The 19,857-nt window shown below is 38.1% G+C and overlaps 1 protein-coding gene across 7 annotated transcripts in view; it reads right to left on the reverse strand.

Annotated features, from left to right (window-relative positions):
• Positions 1-17,884, reverse strand: part of HEATR5A (HEAT repeat containing 5A) — a 122,586-nt gene extending 104,702 nt beyond the window's left edge. For 5 of the 7 annotated variants that reach the window (XM_040476879.1, XM_040476882.1, XM_040476881.1 and 2 more), the window contains exons 1-3: positions 17,772-17,881; positions 2,138-2,337; positions 700-911 (exon numbers count right to left, since the gene is read on the reverse strand). In XM_040476879.1, the coding sequence (XP_040332813.1) occupies positions 700-911; positions 2,138-2,263 (338 nt within the window). In that variant the 5' untranslated portion in view covers positions 2,264-2,337; positions 17,772-17,881. Of the gene's footprint in view, positions 1-699; positions 912-2,137; positions 2,338-2,954; positions 3,032-17,443; positions 17,575-17,771 lie in introns of those variants that run through there. The other 2 variants (XM_040476877.1, XM_040476878.1) reach the window with 2 other exon arrangements.
• Between the last annotated feature and the right edge of the window lie 1,973 nt (positions 17,885-19,857).

Genomic DNA, 19,857 nt, shown 5'->3' on the forward strand with positions numbered 1-19,857 from the left:
ATTCTAAGCTGTTTTTTTCAGGAGCTCGGAAGAGTATTTTTCTATATTGTAGTTACTATTAATTTTTACTAATAAGAACTAACAAATTGAAAGAACACCCAAGATGTGGAGAATTTAAAATCTCTTTTTCTTAAACACTCAACTGCTAAGATTTTTTGTATGTATCTTTAAACACTTTTTTTTTAATAGTTGACATATATTAGCTTCAGGTGTACAACACAGTGATTCGACAATTATAAACATTACAAAATGCTCACTACAATAAATGCAGTCACTATCCGTCACCATACAAAACTATTACAATATTATGGACTATATTCCCTATGGTGTGCTTTTCATCCCCATGACTTATTTATTTTTATAACTGTAAGTTTGTACCTCTTAATCCCCTTCACCTATTCCACCTGTCCCCCCATTATCCCTTACTTCTGGCAACCACCAGTTTGTGTTCTATATTTACGAGTCTTCAACTGCTAAATTTTTAGTGAGAGTTTTGATTCCCAAATCAAGACTTCAAATATGCCTAAAATATTTTTTAGAACAGTCAGTGGAAAAATGTTAGATGTTTTTTAAAAGTTAGATTTAAAAAAATGAGTGAAATAATTTGTATTCAGTTTGGGTACAAGTAGTTTGGGTTCTTTAGAGAAATGATACCACAAGGAAGCACTATTTTATGTTCAATTTTAATATTTAACTTACAGTTTGGTGGGAAGATAACTTGGAGAATCATCTTTGCTACGAATAAGATCATTACATTTATCGATTGTCTCATAAACAGAGAACGTGTCTCCAATACTATAAAGAATTCCCAGATTTTTAGCCAGCAGTTTGCGGGTAGGAGGCCCTGGAGAGCTGTTCAACAAAGATAGGAGCTGTTCTACCAGAGTCTTCTGTTTCTCCCTTACATCACTCTAGAAAGGAAGGTAACAAAAAGACAATTCAAAGTCAACATAATTACATGTAATCCTCTAATACGATTTTTCTTTCATATATTTAAGAATTAAAAACTCTAGAAAAATGCAAAATTATTTTGACAAAAAATTACAGATCAGTTGGTGATGTAGTCATCTATACCACACGAACAGGTAGTTCGTTGCCCTGAGGATATCTCTAAAAAATAATTTCTGGGTCAATATACACTGGAGTCTCTGTAAAGAAAGACAAGGGCTCTATTTCTTCTAAATCTTTTTCTTGTGAAAGGTAGAGCAAAGTCATATTCTAACTATTAAGCCTCTGCCATATGTATATGTACACGAGCAATGTATAATCGATCACTAAAGTTGACCTTGTCATGAATGATTATTTGTTTTACTTAGATCTTTTTCTAAGTTTAGTGCAATTTTCTTTTTGCAAACTTATGCATTTAATGCCAGTAATGTTACTCCATTTTACTTGTCTGCTCTCTGAAAAAGGAGTACAGAGTATCATTACAGCAGTAACGGTACTCAGGTGACCACTAAGGTCTAAGCTCCTACAATGAAGTATTTGTTAGTGTATGGATTTTTGCCTTATTAAATTCCAAATGTTTCCATGAGTAGTGTCTTTGCACCGCTTTTGCATTGCATATGATATTGTGAGAATATCCTCATTTTTAGTAGATGTATGCAGAAGTATTTAGGTGTAAAACCACCTCACATGGCTTGGTAAATCAGTCAAATGTGGCAAAACGTTAACAAATGCTGGATACAGGTGAAAATATGAGCGTGTCTTTTTTTCTGATACTTATTTCATAAGCTTAAAAGTGAATATGTTTACTAAAAGACTTCTCCAATTACATTCTCCTTAAAGAGCTCAAACTTTTTAAAACTCCCATTACAATATTTAGCAGTATCTTACACAAGGGCTTCATGCATATGAAGGTGAACAAGATAATGAAAATGAAATCTAATAAAATGTGGTTCATAGTAGTTTATATTTTTATACATATTTTAAGTAATATAAAAAATATTGGCTGACTTCTTCCTGCTTTTTGAAAGAACAAATTTCTTGTAATATTTCATTATAAACTCTCAATAATGTATACCATTTGAAAGCTAATTTATTCTGTGTAGAACTAGAAAAGCAAACCAAAGGAACTAAACATTATCCAGCATTTTAAAAAAACACACACAAAAACAGTTTTTGCAATTTTACCCACCCTGCTGGTTGCCAGCAAGAGCTTCTCCAAATATCTCAACCAATCAAAAATAAACTCTGCCCTCTGAACTTCACCTAGTTGATTATACGCTTCTTCATTCAGCAATAAGCTATGAGCTAATTCCATTCCTTGCAGAAAATTCTCCTAGCTGGTCACAATTCTTCTCATTAAACTTCAGTTGATATACCTAAGAAAAAAATCTGTAATAGAGGAAAAGAACATATTTTAAAAGGAGAGTAAAAAGGAAGGCAATCATAATACTGAATCTTCCACAGAAAACACAGAAGCATAATTAAAGTGACAATATTTTTTCTAATAGCTCTGGGGTGAAACTGGGAAATACCAATCCCAAACTCTTAACAATGACACAAAATCCACCTTTGACTCCTTTTTTAGAGAGTAGACAAAACAGATATTCAGGCATTATTCATACACAGATACAAAAACTTGCTAAACAGAAGAGAAATTTCATTAAAATCCTGAAAATTTTTAGTTTGGGCTATTCAAGTATTAGTTTTCCATTTTCTTTGTAGGATAAATACCCTTTCACTAAAATAAAATGAGTCATGAGTACAAATCAACAAATGACCAAATATCCAGACCTCCTACTAAATTTCTATCATATATCTCCCTGGGCATATATTCTGTCTTTTACCTAGCGATTTAAAAGGACTTATTCCTATTAGCATCTGTTCCCCTAGCTTAATATTCTGTGTAGCTTGAAGCTAGGAGTTTTAGGAAAAAGTCTCATCTCTATCAGAATAGTCTCCTTATTTCCGTGAACCTTGTGAAAGCAAAGTCCTATTATTGAAGGTACTTGGATGGATGGTGCCCAGGGATTGTAGCAATAAAGATCATATCTGCTATGACCCAGATCCAAAGTAGCCTTCACTCCTGTTGTAGCAAATTAAAAAAGATAGAGAAGATTTTGTTTGTTTGTTTGTTTTAATTCATGAGCATGTCCTGGGCATACACTTTCCAGAACATAAATAACATGTAAGTGTACACACACACACTTGTAAGATGACATTCGGATTACAGAATCTTTTATTTTTAGGAGCACGCTCAAATTTACAGCAGTAAAGCAGCGTGTCTGCAACTCATTTTTGAATAAGTAAATCAATTAGCCATAAAATATAGTAAAATGCTAACAGCTTTTTAAAAAAAAATTTTTTTTGAAAGCAAAACAGAGCACGAGTCGGGGAGGGGGAGGGGGGGAGAGGGGGAGAGAGGGAGAGACAGAGAGAAAGAGAGAGAGAGAGAGAGGCAGGCAGACAGATTCCAAAACAGGTTCCAGGCTCTGAGCTGTCATCACAGAGCCCAACATGGGGCTTGAACTCACAGACCATGAGATCATGACCTGAGCGGAAGTCATACACTTAACCGAATGAACCACCCAACGCCCCAAAATGTTAAACAGCTTTATGTAGATAGTGGGTATGTGAACAGTTATTTCACTATTCTTCATTTTTTTCTGTTTTTTTAAAAAGATCACAATAGAAAGTTGGAAGAATTAGTTAAGAAATGAAGAAACACACAAGCAGGATGCCTGGCTGGCTAAGTGGTAGAGCATGAGACTCTTAATGTTGGGGTCCTGAGTTCGAGTCACACTTTGAGGGCAGAGTTTACTTTAAATTTTTTTTTAAAGGGAAAAGTTTAAGAAAAAACACACAAACTGGTTTTTAAAAAATAATCATCAGGGCACTGGGTGGCTCAGTCAGTTCAGCGTCTGACTTCGACTCAGGTCATGGTCTCACGGTTCGTGAGTTCGAGCCCCTTGATAGGCTCTCTGTGACTAGCACAAAGCCTGCTTTGGATACTCTGTCTCCCTCTCTCTCTGCTTCTCCCCTGCTCACACACACACTCTCTCTCTCTCAAAAATAAATAAACACTAAAAAAAAAAAAATCATCACTACTACTTAAAGGAAAGACAATTATCATCAAGAACACTAAATAGGGAAGGCACCTGTTCAATAATGTATCAAAAATAAATTTGATGTATTATATAAAGCTCCCAGCTAAATAGAAACAGATAATTAGAATTGCATGGAAATACAGTCAGAATGCTACAGGTAATTAAACTAAGAGATATTAATACATAGCTAATATTCCCCCAAATAAATCTCAATCTTTTATAGAGAAGCCAAAGATGTATTAGAGAGAAGTAAAGATGTATTAGAAAATCAGATGGGAGACATGGGGAAGGCTTTTCTTTCCTTTATTCATTTTTTACTCCCAGAGAGTTTACTGATATAAAATTATCTATAGTTTCAGATCATCAAGATTATTATAAACTTGAAAAAAGCCCCCTTAAGAGACAGTAGTTACAAACTGGTACCCTGTTGGCCAAATTTAGCTTGTAACTTATCGGTGGAAAAAATGACTTACTAACATTTAAATGTAAGATTCTACACAAAAACCTGGGTCCCTATCCCCATACAGCAACAAATGGCTGAATTTAAGAGAGGGACTCTCCAGCAGGCCACAGCTGCCACACTGACTTACATTACTTGCCGACTTCTTCAGGTTTTTTTTTTAATATTTTTTTTTAACGTTTATTTATTTTTGAGAGAGACAGAGACAGAACGTGAGTGGGTTAGGGGGCAGAGAGAGAGGGACACAGAATCCGATACAGGCTCCAGGCTCTGAGATGTCAGCACAGAGCCTGATGCGGGGCTCAAACTCACAAACTGTGAGATATGACCTGAGCTGAAGTCGGACGCTCAATCAACTGAGCCACCCAGGTGCCCCCAGGTATGTTAAGTTTTTAACTCCTACTCTTTATCTTGCTTGTGTCCCTCTGGTTTGGGCTAATATTCTAGATTCTGACTATGATGCTGCCCCAGAGCCCAAAAGACAGCTTTTACCAATCCATACCCACCAACCCAGGGTGCTGCTTTAGCCATCTCGGTTGTCCCCTCCCAGTGGGTCCTGCCTGCCTACTGGATACCACCCATAACCTGTACTGACAGTCCTCAAAAAAAAGGAAAAAAAAAGTAAATATTAGGTTATTTTTGGAAATGTCAATTTTAAAGAACAAGAACAATATAAACAATGGTGCTAACAAATTCACTTTTACAGAGACATGAAGTTTTAGATTCTTGCCTTAAAAACCCTCCTTGGGGAGCCTGGGTGGCTTAGCTGGTTAAGTGTCTGACTTTGGCTCAGGTTAGGATGTCGTGGTTCATGGGTTCAAGCTCCGCATCAGGCTACCTGCTGTCAGCAAGGAGCCTGCTTTGGATCCTCTATCCCCCCTCTCTATCTGCCCCTCCCCTGTGCTCTCTCTCAAAAATAAATAAACTTAATAAAAAAAATTTTTTAACCCTCCTTAAATTATCGAAGCCACCTGACCAAAATACACACAAATAATTATAAAGTTAATAAATACTAGAGAAACAATTTCTGGAAGAAAACTTCTAAGTATACAGAAGATGAAAGGCAAGTTTGCATTCAATATCTATGATTGCATGAGGAAAAAATATTACCTCAATATCATAGAGAAAATTTCTTATAACCACCACGGCAAGTCAAAATTCTATCTTAAGAATCAAATTACCCTTTTTAGAGGTCATTAGGACTGCTGAAGAGACTTTTTTTTCCTTAGGCAGCAGTAATATTGTGGTGTAAAATGATCTATCAAGAAGCAAAATAGCTAACACAATGCAATAATAAATAATTCAGTAAAAAGCTTGAGACCATAAGCAGGGCACAGAGTTATCTCCAATGTCTTCAATACATTCCTCTCATAAGTTACTCCTAAAAGTAGAAAATTCATCCAAGTAATCCCACATCTAAACACCAAAGTCTAAAATGCACCTGTGATCTCCACATATGCACTATCAATGGGATAAGCAAATGCTTTCTGCAAATAACAGATGTTCCTATTACTACCTGAAGTTTCACTTTAGGTAGACGAATACAAATGCAGTCAATCTACTACAAGTTTTAATATAATCACACCCTAGAACTGTATGTATGTGGAGTCTGCTTATTTTTCTAATTTTCCCTTATTTCCCATTTTTCTGTTTCTGTTGCAATCACAAAGTAATTAGTTTATTAAAAGTGAACATATATTACAATATATTTTTCAAACAACAATTATGCTACTTAAAAAAAATTCGTAAAACTACAGCTCCCACAGTAATGCTTGCTATTATTTTTGACAGAAGCTAACATTTATTGGCAACTTACTATAAGTGCTTTACATTTTCTTGAATAATTCACAGACTGTTCATGAGGCAGCTAGCTATTTTTAGATGAGGAAACTGAGGCACAGAGAAACTAAGCAGCTTCCTAAGGTCACAATGAACCTGGACATACACATGAGCAATCTGACTCTATATACATGTGCTTTAACCACTACATACTATCCTGCTACTCAAGCATTCAATCAAGCCCCTCAGATGCCTTCAAATCAAATTCTTAAAAAGCTTAGAACTTGTAGACAATTTGTGGATAGCATGGAATAAAAGACCATCATACTGTTTCCTAAAAATTGAGCACCAAATTCCTTACTTTAATAAGTTTGAGAATCTAGGAATAAAAGTTACCCAAACGATTTCTCAGGATATCTAATAAGATTAGTGTGTACTATTAATCTCAATGAATAAAATGCAGCCTAAAGTATTAATCAAAATACACCACAATGGTAATTTCCAGACCTAAGTAAGCTGTCTCATGGAGAAACAGTAACATGTACCTGTTATGGCCACTTACTCTGTATTTTAAAAATATACACATGAATATTACTTTACCGTCAAATATTATATATGCTAACATAAAACCAATAGTTGAACTAAGCTTACAAATGCCCTTCAATGCTTTTTAGACCATACATTTCTCTGAGGCACTGTTTACTTCCTTTGTGATAACTGTTTGTATTTTATGTATGCCAGATACTCCCAGTGACTCAGTCATAATTTTCATCCGTCAAGTCTATACTGAGAAAAGCAGGCACTGTGTACTAGACCTAAGGCCCTAAGGTACAGTCCTACCATTCTAAGGCACTGTGTCTCTCCAAGTGGGAAAACCCCAGCAGAGTGCCAACAGAATTGTATTGGAGGATAAAATTTTACTTAACCATTTCCTCCGATATTAACACATCATTTTATACTAAAATAAATATGCATTCAATATGCACTAGAAGGCAAAATTAATAGTGTTTCAAGATAAAACATGAAACTTCAGAGAAATTCTAAGCATGACAAACCTTTCTAGGCTTCTTTTAAAAAAAAGTCACTCCTTTCTACTGGGAAGAATACTAGTTTAATGGAAAAGTTTAAGAACAACTAAGCTATTAACTGAATTATACGAACTGCCATTTTTATAGGTCAAGAAATGGCTGAATATCAGCAAATTCATATGATTCGATTTTTAAAAAATTTTTCTTAATGTTTATTTATTTTTGACAGACAGAGAGAGCATGAGCAGAGGAGGGGCAGAGAGAGAGGGAGACACAGAATCTGAAGCAGGCTCCAGGCCCCGAGCTCTCAGTACAGAGCCCGACACAGGGCTCGAACTCACAGACCAGGAGATCATGACCTGAGCCGAAGTCGGATGCTCAACTGACTGAGCCACCCAGGCACCCCCATATGATTCGATTTAAATAACATATTCAGTCTTCAAAGATTTGACTTAGTGTAGGAAAGTCTAATGTCTATAATCTGTCTAGTGTTCTCAAGCCAATGACTTTATTGCTCTAGAGTAATACATATGTATAAATATTGTTAACTGCTGACAGAAAGAGAAACCACAGGAGGCCAAATCTCCAAGGCCCCGGTTTGCTAGAGTAACTTACTCCAAAGCCATCTCCAAGAGAAGTTAATAGTCTTATCATGAAGGGCTAATTTTCCATCTGAAAATGAGTTAATGTCAAATTTACACAGGCAAAAAAGTTTAAGCACCTTCAACAATTTTAAGGATAACACAAAACAGAACAAAACATGTAGCATTAACATGATTTTCTCTATCTAAGGTTTAAAGATCTGTTTTGGTAGGTATGGGAACATATTTAAAATTATGGTTAAAATTTACAGGGAAAAAGAATCTTCTTAATCTTTTTGGTCATTTTGTTTCTTAAAAAGATTCATTATATCATTTTGAAAAGGGAAAAGTGGAAAGATCACAAATAGTCAGAGACAACAACAAACAAAATAAGATACATCTGTTGGGTTTGCTAGTTTTTTTTTCCCCCAGAGAATGAAGACCAATTTACAAAACGAACAAGCCACTACACAGTAAATGAAACCAATTCCAGAATGTATCAGGCCTTAAGTTTTGAAATATATCATACTTCACTTTCAGTTACTGTCCTTCCTTCAATTTTCACTTCTCCAAAAGATACCACAACAGCTTCAACACAGCCTCCAGTCTTTAGTTTCTCAGTTTTGTCCAAAAAGCATAAAGTAAGACAAAAAAACCCTCCAGGATCTCCCACAATTTAGGAAACATACATAAATCTTAAAATCCAAACTTTTCCAAAAAACACAAAGCAAAACAGTAATTAGCATTACTCTAGAAAGAAGGTGGCTCATTCTATTCTGACCTAAATTAAGATTCTCTTTGACCTGTGATTCTGGCTTTGCAAAATTATAGGTTACAAAATAGCAACTCACAAGTTACAGAGCATGCTTATAATGTTGCCAGAGGGAGGCTGGTAAAGAAAAATGGAGGTCTTTTTGTAATCCTACTTTAAATATCTCTAGGCATAGTCCTAAAGTTAGTTTGCTGACACAATGAACCACTGCACTTCACTGGTTTTAGGCTAAAATGGATACTGAAGAAAATCTTTTGTAATTTTAGAGTTCTTTAATACAGTTTTATCTTCATTATTTTTAAATCTTGTATTTATTCCATCTTTGAATCTAAAATACCTTGCTTCTTTCTAAATAAACTCAGCATTTTAAAATTCAGCTTAAAACAAAAATCACTTCCAGACTTCAAGCTGCATTACAAAGATGTAATCATCAAGACAGTATGGTACTGGCACAAAGACGGATACTCAGATTAATGGAACAGAATATGGACCCACTGACGTATGGCCAACTAATCTTTGACAAAGCAGGAAAGAATATCCAATGGAATAAAGACAGTCTCTTCAGCGAGTGATGCTGGGAAACTGGAAAACAACATGCAGAAAAATGAACCTGGACCATTTCTTGCACCATACACAAAAATAAACTCAAAATGGATGAAAGACCTAAATGTAAGAAGCCATCACAATCCTCGAGGAGAAGGCAGGCAAAAACCTCTTTGACCTTGGTAGCAACAACTTCTTACTCAACATGTCTCCAGAGGCAAGGGAAACAAAAGCAAAAATGAACTATTGGGACCTCATCAAAATAAAAAGCTTCTGCACAGCAAAGGAAACAATCAGCAAAACTAAAAGGCAACCAATGAAATGGGAAAAGATATTTGCAAACAACACATCAGATAAAGGGTTAGTATCCAAAATCTATAAAGAATTTATCAAACTCAACACCCAAAAAACAAATAATCCAGGGAAGAAATGGGCAAAAGACAAGAATAGATACTTCAACAAAGAAGACATCCAGATGGTCAACAGACACATAAAAAATGCTCAACATCACTCATTATCCGGGAAATACAAATCAAAACCACAATGAGATACCACCTCACACCTGTCAGAATGGCTAACATTAACAACTCAGGCAACAACAGATGTTGGTGAGGATGCAGAGAAAGAGGATCTCTTTTGCATTGTTGGTGGGAATGCAAACTGGTGCAGCCACTCTGGAAAACAGTATGGAGGTTCTTCAAAAAATTGAAAATAGAACTACCCTATAACCCAGCAAGTGCACTACTAGGTATTTATCCAAGGGATACAGGTATGCTGTTTCAAAGGGGCACACGCACCCCAATGTTTATAGCAGCACTATCAACAACAGCCAAGGTATGGAATGAGCCCAAGTGTCCATCGATGGATGAATGGATAAAGAAGATGTGGTATATATATACTATGGAGTATTACTCGGCAATCAAAAAGAATAAAATGTTTCCATTTGCAACTACATGGATCAAACTAGAGAGTATTACGCTAAGTGGAATTAGTCAGAGAAAGACAAATATCATATGATTTCATTCATATGAGGACTTTAAGACACAGAACAGATGAACACAAGTGAAGGGAAGCAAAAATAATATAACAGGGAGGGGGACAAAACATAAGAGACTCTTAAATATGAGTATGGGCTAAATGGGTAAGGGACATTAAAGAGTCTATTCCTGAAATCATGGTTGCACTATATGCTAACTAACTTGGATGTAAATTAAAAAAAAAAAATACGGTATTTTTTTAAAAAAGTATTTCTCCTTTAAAGAAATAAAAACTGGACCTCTTTCAAAAAAAAATCACTTCCTTAGGAAACCTTTAATGATTAATTCTCCTATTCTTTTACTGCTTCCTCTCAGTATAGCACTTTTTCCATTATATTTATGGTTCTTAAAATATATTTGGCTTCTGCAGCTATCACTTAGATGGCAAGAGTCTTCTGGTGTTTTTCCAAATCATGATCCAAAAATCTTAACCATAATTACTAGATCCGTAGCATTATGGATAAAGTTCTCTATCTCCAAATTTTTAGAGATTTCAAAACTTTTTAATTGAAATTCTTAATAACCAATAAATAAACTAAATTTCTGTTATAGATTACTAACTTTTAAAATTCACAATACTACTTGTTAGCATCATCTTGGTACTGTCACAAATGAGGAGGACACATGTATAAGCCTGCTGTTGTAGTTCCTGGCTATGTCTTTCATCTTCCTAAGAGACTCCCAAATCACAAAATGACAATGATAGCTATTACTCATTGAGCTAGCAACTTTTTAAGTGCTTAATTTACACCATCTCTAATCACCACAAGGAAGAAAGCAAGGAAGGTATAATTGGTCCCCATTTTATGGATAAAGAAATTATTAAGATGTCAGTAAATAGTAGAACTGAGAGAATAAACCCAGGTCTGTTTGGCAACAAAGCTCATTCTCTTTCCTCAATGCCAGGAAGCCTTTCCACGGGGGGGGGGGGGGGGGGGCGGGGAGGAAAAACCGTGTTTTTACACGAAGATGTAAGAAAGAAAATGTGCAGAACAAATGGCAGGGGGACGGGACAAGATCATTACTTTACATTTGGACTCCTCCACCTATTTCCCCCTACATCTTTCAGTAAATCACAAAATCAGTTTCATCTCCTACTTCCTCCAAGGATAAGGAGTCCAAACAATTAAAAAAGGGAGTGTTGGGAAAATAGCAAGGGGGGGATATAGGAGGAGATAGGTAAATTGTTAAAATTAAAGGCAACTAAGCATGTCAGAATAGCAGACCTATAATAATGCAGACTCGTGGTTCATGACTCTAACTGCTTTAAAGAAAATACCAAACCTGGGAGCCTGGGTCGCTCAGTCAGTAAAGCATCTGACTCTTGATTTCAGCTCAGATCATGATCTCACGGCTGGTGAGTTTGAGCCCCACTTCAGGCTCTGTGCTGACAGTGCAGGGCCTGCTTGGGATCCTCTCTCTCCCCATCTCTCTCTGCCTCTCCCGTGATTATGTTCTTTCTCAAAAATAAATAAATACACTTAACAAAACAAAACAAAACCCAAGCCTAAAACAAATGAATCAGAATCTCTAAAGGCTGGGGTGCTGTAATAAATGGATTTTTCATTTAACTGCCACCATAAAATATCTACTAGCACTACTAATTTACAGATAAGAATACTGAGGCTAGATTACAATAAGGAGGATTTTATTTTATTTTATTAATTTTTCTTAAGGTTTATTCAAGTTTGAGAGACATGGACAGAATGTAAGCAGGGGAAGGGCAGAGAGGGAGACACAGAATCTGAAGCAGGCTCCAGGCTCCAGCACAGAGCCCGACTTGCGGCTCAAATCCACGACTGTGAGATCATGACCTGGGCTGAAGGTGGATGCTCAACCAACTGAGCCCAGTCAAGATGGCTCAGTCAAGATCATGTGACTCTTGATCTTGGGGTCATGAGTTCGAGCCCCATGTTGGGGCAATATTTACTTTAAAAAAATTATAATTATGAAAACTACAAGTATAGAAGCTTACATATTAAGAGAGGGTCCAAGAGGTAAAGCAATGTTTCCTAAAGTGTTCTGCAGAACAGTAACGCCAAAGGATGAGGCTAAGTGTCTGGGGGCGGGGAGGGGGGGTCCAAAAACCAAATTCTTTTGGGAAATGCCACATTGGCACTTTTCTTTCCGACAGAGAGTCTCCATAGGTGTAATATGGTAATATGTACTATATACTGCCAGGAGGGCATACATACATAGCATTTGATATTTTAATTACAGACCTCTCCCCAGACTACCTCTTTCTCTTTTTTTTTTGGCCCCAGCTGGGAATGTTGTGAAACTAGTATTCTATAGAACACAATCTTTGAAACACTAATCATTAAATACTATAAAGCAAGAAATTTAAATATTCCTTTGTGTTCATACTATGATAGGATTTTTATTAGAAAACTATATAACAAGTCAATGTCACACCTACTTAAAAGTGGCCATTTCTTTTTTTTTTTTTTTTAATGTTTACGTATTTATTTTGAGAGAGAAAAAGAGAGAGTGCTAGCTGGGTGGTGGCAGGAAAAGAGGGAGAGAGAGAATCCCAAGCAAGCTTGAGCTGTCAGCACAGAGCAGGATGCAGGACTCTACCTCACGAACTGCGAGATATGAGCTGAGCCAAAATCAAGTCGGACGCTTAACTGACTAAGCCACCCAGGCAACCCAAGTGGCCATATCTGATTAATATTTTGAAGTATCTAACATTACATATCCTAAATATAAATAGACTCTTCTCTTATCTACTTCCGGATTATGAATAAAGGGAGAAAAGATACTTTTAATTAACCTAGTATATTAATTCACATAAAAATGTATGTTACTCATATTTATAATTAAGTTTCACATCACACTCCTTCCAAGCTGAAGATGGTTTGCTGCACCATGAATTTTTTTTTTTTTTTTTGGAATTCTGAATATAAATTCTCATAAAAACTTAATCCATGTTTCTTGCCATATCACAAAAGGCTAACTTGTAACATGCCCATTCACAGCACTATCTTATTTTAATATATAATGAAAATACATCAAGCATAGCAAGATTCCAAGAGTGTTTCCTGCAAACTGGCTAGGAATGAGGAGAATGCTGCTATTGCTCATACTACAAGCCAACAAGAATGGCAGATACATGCAGCTCCAGGAACCAATGGAGAACACATCCTATGAGATAGAGAAGTTAGGATGACAGAGGAAAGACACAGGAGTTACAGGGAATGTATAAACTGGCATAAGGGGTGCCACAAGTGGGGATGAGGCATACTTTGCTTTCCTCCTCTATTTTTCTGAAGTGCTGCAGATTACTAGTGTTCGGGATGAGAACAACGACAGAAACTGAATTCAGTGAGGGAGATTGCCAATGGGGGCCTTACTGAAGAAGTACTGCTGGCTCTGGCAACTCTGCCTCCAGATTACAAAAGAGAAACCCGTAAAGGATAAAGGAAGTATTGTGGGGGAGGGAGGGGGGAACTGAGCAGGAGAGACCAACTCTAAGACAGTGAATGGAAAAGGAACTAACATTTTTTGACAATTTACTTACTAGAAACTTTTAATCCTCATAACACTGAAACTTAGATATTATTACCCTCATTTTACAGATGGTGGTAACAAGAAATGTGTCCAAGGTCAAGACGTCATTTAAGTGGAATAAGATAATGCTTACACCTGTCTGATTTCAGTGTCCATGTTCCTTCAACTACTTCATACAGCCGCTGCATAAAGTCTCTCTAATCGCTGACAGTTACTGCCATACCAACTCAAGCATCTAATCATTACAACTTTGTTGCTCTTTTTTATCACTTCGTTCTCCTCTTACGTCTTTAGTACTTTGAGGCTTTATGTTAAAGTGTGAGGTCTTCTAGAGACATCAACTTTAAAAGGGCTCTTTTCTCATCTAGATGTAAATCAAGAAGTACCAACAGTGTTAGTTTAGTCTTTGGATATTCTTGACAATTTTTATCACTCTGTTCCACAGACCAACTCTTCCATCTCCCGCTGGGAAGACAGATTCCATTCTGGACACTGAGGAGTGACACATGGTAGATTTTAAGGTACAAAACTTATTCTTATCTCCCACCTCACTCATCTGAAAATAACTATCTAAACAATCCCACTACATGGTACCTCACTGAGACTCCAGTAACAAGAAAACATAGTTTTGTGTGTATGTGTGTGTGTTTAAAGGATATACAGTAAATAATTGTTTCAAAGATCATGAACTTTACTGACCAAAGTCTCTTGGTCCCTCACAGCTTATTCATTTCAGTTTAGACATGACTTATCTGGATTCTAGCTAGGCTGGAATAGAGCACCATATTAAAAGTAAAGAAGCAAAGTCATTGAGACCAGGAAGAAGTCAAAACAGACTGCTAACAGTGATGGAAGTGACCAAAATACTATTTGATAAAGTATAGACATTTTAAAAAGCAGGGCAACATGAGACTACTAAGTACAAGAGCAAAGTGTGTGCAAGATGCCATTCATTATTTCTCTAGCTCAGTTGAGGCCAGGAATCCTTGACCAATTTTCCAAATAACGCTATCCTTGTATTTGCTGCTCATGCAATCCATCACCTAGGACTTCTTGGGTTTAGCCATTAGACCCTGCCTGCCTTAGAGTCCCCTGTTTCCCCTCTGCAAACTGTTTGTGGCTCTCACATCAAAGTTAGCATTCACAGAATCACCCTTAATCCACACTATGGTCTGATATCTTGGCTTTTCCTCATGGCTCCCCACTTCTAATTCACAACATAGCTTATAGAATACCCAGCCTAGAATTTAGCTACATTTCAGAACTTCTTGGAGCCTTACTGGAGGGATTTTATTGGCAGACACTGCTTCTTACCCCATGCCAGATGCTCAGCTAAGCTCTTAACTTTACAAGTACATCTCCCTGGAACAACTCCATTATTACTCTGCCTTCTGACTGCTATCCTCATGGCCCAACCTAAGTAACAGAGTGAACATACTATTACCTCTAACTCCCCAAGACAGTCTGGGGCAGCACTCCATCAATCAAACTCACTGATATTTGTGCAGCAAAAGATAAAACACAAGGTGGGATTAAATAATGACTGTATTTAATAATGTTAAATACAAAGTAATGTTATATTTTGCTGCCACATGAGTTAAGAAAAAAACTTTCCAGAGCCTTTAGACACTGGAATTAAGATTTTGTACATGTATTTCTTTCTTTTTTTTTTCTTTTCAGCTCTCCTCCTAAAATATTTCAAATAATTTTGTTTCTGCTGTTTCATAGGTAATCAACTTTCTGATAATTTTACTTAAATAAAAAATGTAGTGGAAAAGTGAGGAATATTTTGCATATATACACAAAAACATACATATATTCATCATATAGATACCTACAAACACAACAGAAAAGGATATAAATAGATGCTGTTGTATATTTACCCACAAAGAAGCATTATCTGGGCAGTAAGTACAACTATGTTACTGAAAAAGTACACACATAAAACATTTTATTTATTGAAATTAGAGCCATACTACAGTTTTAAGATTAGTGAAAGTGTATGCTCAGCTTCAAATATTTAGAATTATCACCCTGTAGAAGTTTTCCCTCCTCCCTGTCACATACGTGGCTCCAATTTCTGAGGCAGGTATCATAAACATAGGGCTTTAATAATGCTACCTTATGCTACTTTTCTAGAAATAATCCTTTTGTTACTATTTTTAAAAAAGAGGAGGGGACCCCTGGCTGGCTCAGTGGGTGGAGCATATGACTCTTGATCTTGGGATTTTAAATTTGAGCTCCACAAATTGAGATTACTTAAAAATAAAATCTTAAAAAAAAAAAAAAAAGCCCAAGCATTCATGACTCATGATAGATGATCCTAAAAAGCATTGTTTTGTTTTGAAATGCAGAGATCATTAAACTAGTTTTCCAGGATTTAGAATAAAAGAATTTTAGAATAGTAAGAGGCCTAAACAAATCCAGTTTAATCTTTATTCTATTCATAAGATAATTAAGAAACGCTCATAAAAGTTACAAATGGTCTCAATCCCCTTTCTGAAGTAAAGCGGGATGGAAAGCAGATACACTGCTTAAAATAAAAGCCCTTAAATTTTTTCCTTTGAGAATGTACTCATTATTTGCATAATTTTTAAAAATGTTAAGGTACTCTGGAGTATGTATTTCCTGTCATTAAAGGCAGATGCAATGATACGCAAAGAGAAAGGAAGAGAAAAGTGACCTAAGACCCACAAACTGTAGTGGAGGAGCTTAACCTAAATTCAGGTATCCTTTCAGGTCAGAAGTCTTTTCCTATATTATAGTTAACTATATAAAATAACTGCATTCTAAGACAAATCCAACCTCCCATACTTTTTTCCAAAGGTCACTGTTCCTATGTTATAAACCCTGCCTGCTTCCCCATTAAAGAAAAGAAAATCGATGGCATTAAAATGTGTCTTACATCTAAAATCACTTTGTCAAAGAAACGCTTTCTAAAACATTTAGAAAATGAAACAAGATAATTCTTCTCTCCCCACCCACCTAGTGCTCAGCTCTAAGTAGATTTCTGCTCTCCTTGCACTTTAACCTCGCTTATCTTCCCCCAAAGTCCTGAACAGAACTTGTGGGCACATCCCCCCCGCCCCCCTTCAGCGTCTCCTCCAGGCTGTGAGTTCCTGCAGGGTGCCAAGCCTACACATAAAAGATGCTGAATATTTGAATAAATGAACGTACATAAAAATAAGGTATAATTATGATCTTTAATGAAGGAGCTCCGATCACTGGACTCCTATTACAGGACTTGAAAGTTACGAAAATCATCTCAACAGCCAGAGGTACATTTATGGTCATTAGTCAGCACCGTAAAGTACTTAAGTTTCTAAACACTTTGTAATCACTTGAAATGACGTTTAGCGGGCCGAAGAGTACGGTAAGAAGAAACGTCTCCTCACACGATACAAATGCTACCCCAGCAAAGACAGTCTTTCCTCGCGAGAAGGACTGGAAAAAGTTCTCGCGTAGAAGGGGATACCTCTTGACTACGCTTCTTGAGGGTGAGGCGCGGGTGCTCGGAGGACCTCGCCCAAAGCCCGGCTTGGGGCCCCGCTGCTGACCGACCTGGGGCGCAGCAGGCGCGCCACTTGGGCGGGTCCGGCCCGGCGGGCTCCGACCTTCCGACCTTCCCGGCACGCCCGGAGTCTCGGGCTCCCGCCGGCTGGCAGAGTCCACGCCTACCTGTTGTGCTCGGATAAAACCAGACTTTCCCAGAGCCGGGGGAGAGGACGGACCGCACTGGCCATTCAGCCGTCCTGGCGCCCCACTCCAGTCCCTCCTCGGCGGGCTCCGGCCCCGTCAACCACGACACCGAATCCCCCCACCCATGCCCACGCCCAGGGTCCCGGCTTCCGTCACCACTTGGCAGCCGCGACCACCCCGGGGACCCCCAAGCCTCTCAACTCCCAGTGCAGGCCCGGGTGTGATATCCCTCCCAGTGGGCAGGCAGCCCGGGCACCGCCCCCTCGCGCCCGCAGAGCCTCCACTCGCAGAATCCCGGACAGCTCACCTTCGGGGTTCCCCCACGACTCAGCGCCCGTCCCAGTCCAGCCACGTTACCGGCTCCACAGCGCAGCAGGACAGCGCCGGGACTTGCCGGCGGCGGCGACTGCGAGACAGTGCGGCGGGACGGGCGCGCGCGGGGCGGAGCCGGAAAGCTCGGATCCGCGAGCGCGGCCGGAGCCAGCGATTGGGAGCGCGCCCTGCGCCGCGCCGCTGATCCTAGGCCCCATCAGCCGACTGCCGAGCCATCGAACGCCCACTTTGGCAAGCGTGACTGCTCCACCGCCGAAAGAGCGATGGGGAGGCGGGGTGGGTGCTGCCCAAGTTGAGGCCAGGGCAGTAGCTTTGCAGTCGGGAGATTTGGGCCACAAGTATTTTTGTCTGTTGTTATCGCCAGCCAGAATCCCTAAGGGCGGCACTGGGGCATCTGAAGGCTAAGACACAACTGGAGCCTGCAGAAATTCAGGAAGGGGAGTACTGTGGGTGTGGATGGTGTTGTGTTAGACATGGAAGAGACCTTACGGAGCCTTGTAGTCCTACTCCTGCTTTTATAGCCTGAGACTCTGGGGCCTGACAAAGCGTCTTACTCAAGGTCACAACCCGAGTCAGTGGCGGAATTGGGACTGACAGCCACTTGGCTCCAAGTCAAGTGCGGTTTTTCCAGTATACTCAGCGTTTTGAATAGAATTTTCAGTTTTTATTTTGAAACAAGTCTCAAGCTTACAATAATGTTGCAAGTATGGGACAAAGAATATTTTGTCCTGAACCATTTGGGATTTAAGTTGCTGACATGATGCTAAATACTAAATGCTTCAGTGTGTATGTCTTATTAATAAGCACCCTCAACTACACAATCACAATCTATCATAATCAAAACACTTATAGAATACATTGTTTGGCCAATTGTCCCAGTAATTTTCTTTACGGTAAAAGTATTCAGTTCAGAATCAAGCACTGTGTTTACTTGTCACGTATCTTTAGTTGCCTTCAATATGGAAAACTTCCTCAGTTTTTCCTTGACTTTCATGTCCTTGACACTTTTGAAGATTCCTGGCCAATGATCTTATACAATGGCTTTCACTTTGCATCTGTCTGATGTTTATTTATGATTAAAATCAGGGTAAATGTCTTTGACAGGACTGTCACAGAAGTAACACTCTGTTCTTCTCATTGTGTGGTCGGATGCTTGGTTCCTCACCCTGTTTTGAAAGCATAAGCAGAACTATAGTTGTATTAGTTGCATTATTAACTTAGCTGCGCATACTGTTTTGTTTCCTACTTATGTTTTATGTACCTCTTATCAATCATTAATTTTGGCTTTTCCACTCCTACTGCCTGTTTACCCACTGACTGTAGAAACCTAATGGGGACTCGACAATAACATTTGTCTTGAAATTATCTGAAATACCTGATCTTACCAGGTCTCAAATGGCGCCCATTGTCCAGAAGAATGCATATGTCCAGATTGTTTCAAGCTCCCCTCGCTTCAAGGTGTCAAGAAATCCTTCACCCTCCTCTCATGTATTCACCTGCTTCCGCAAACATATATAAACTGTCTCTAAGCTAAACAGGACACAGCAACATTGGGATTAATCCTCTGCCTTCTCCTTGGGCTGCTTTCTGATAGTAAAGCTTTCTTTGCTTCCAAACTGGTGTCTAGTGGCACCAGGCTGGCTCAGTTGGAAAAGCGTGGGACTCTTGATCTTGGGGTTGGAAGATTGAGCCCCATTTAATTTTAAATTAAAATTAAAATTAAAATTAAAATTAAATTAAAAAAAAAAAAAACTAGTGTCCAAGACATTGGCTTACTGCAAATCAGGTGCACACACAAATTTGAGTTTGGTAATGTTGCATCCTATCGAGCGGCATATTTTAATTAGTCACATTATTGATGTTTATTTTAATAAAGCAGTATCTTCCAGGTTTCTCCACTACAAAGTTATTTTTTTCCTCTTTGTAATTAATAAGTATTTGGGGGGGGAGATTCTTTGAAATTATATATTTTCGCATCAAAATTTTAATTTATTTTTATCACTATAGATTCAGAGTTTCCTATTAAATGGGTTATAAAATGTTTCTATCATTATTTATTT

The sequence above is a fragment of the Herpailurus yagouaroundi genome, unplaced genomic scaffold (genome assembly GCF_014898765.1).
Source record: "Herpailurus yagouaroundi ecotype Mexico unplaced genomic scaffold, PumYag 141, whole genome shotgun sequence".
Lineage (NCBI taxonomy): Eukaryota > Metazoa > Chordata > Mammalia > Carnivora > Felidae > Herpailurus > Herpailurus yagouaroundi.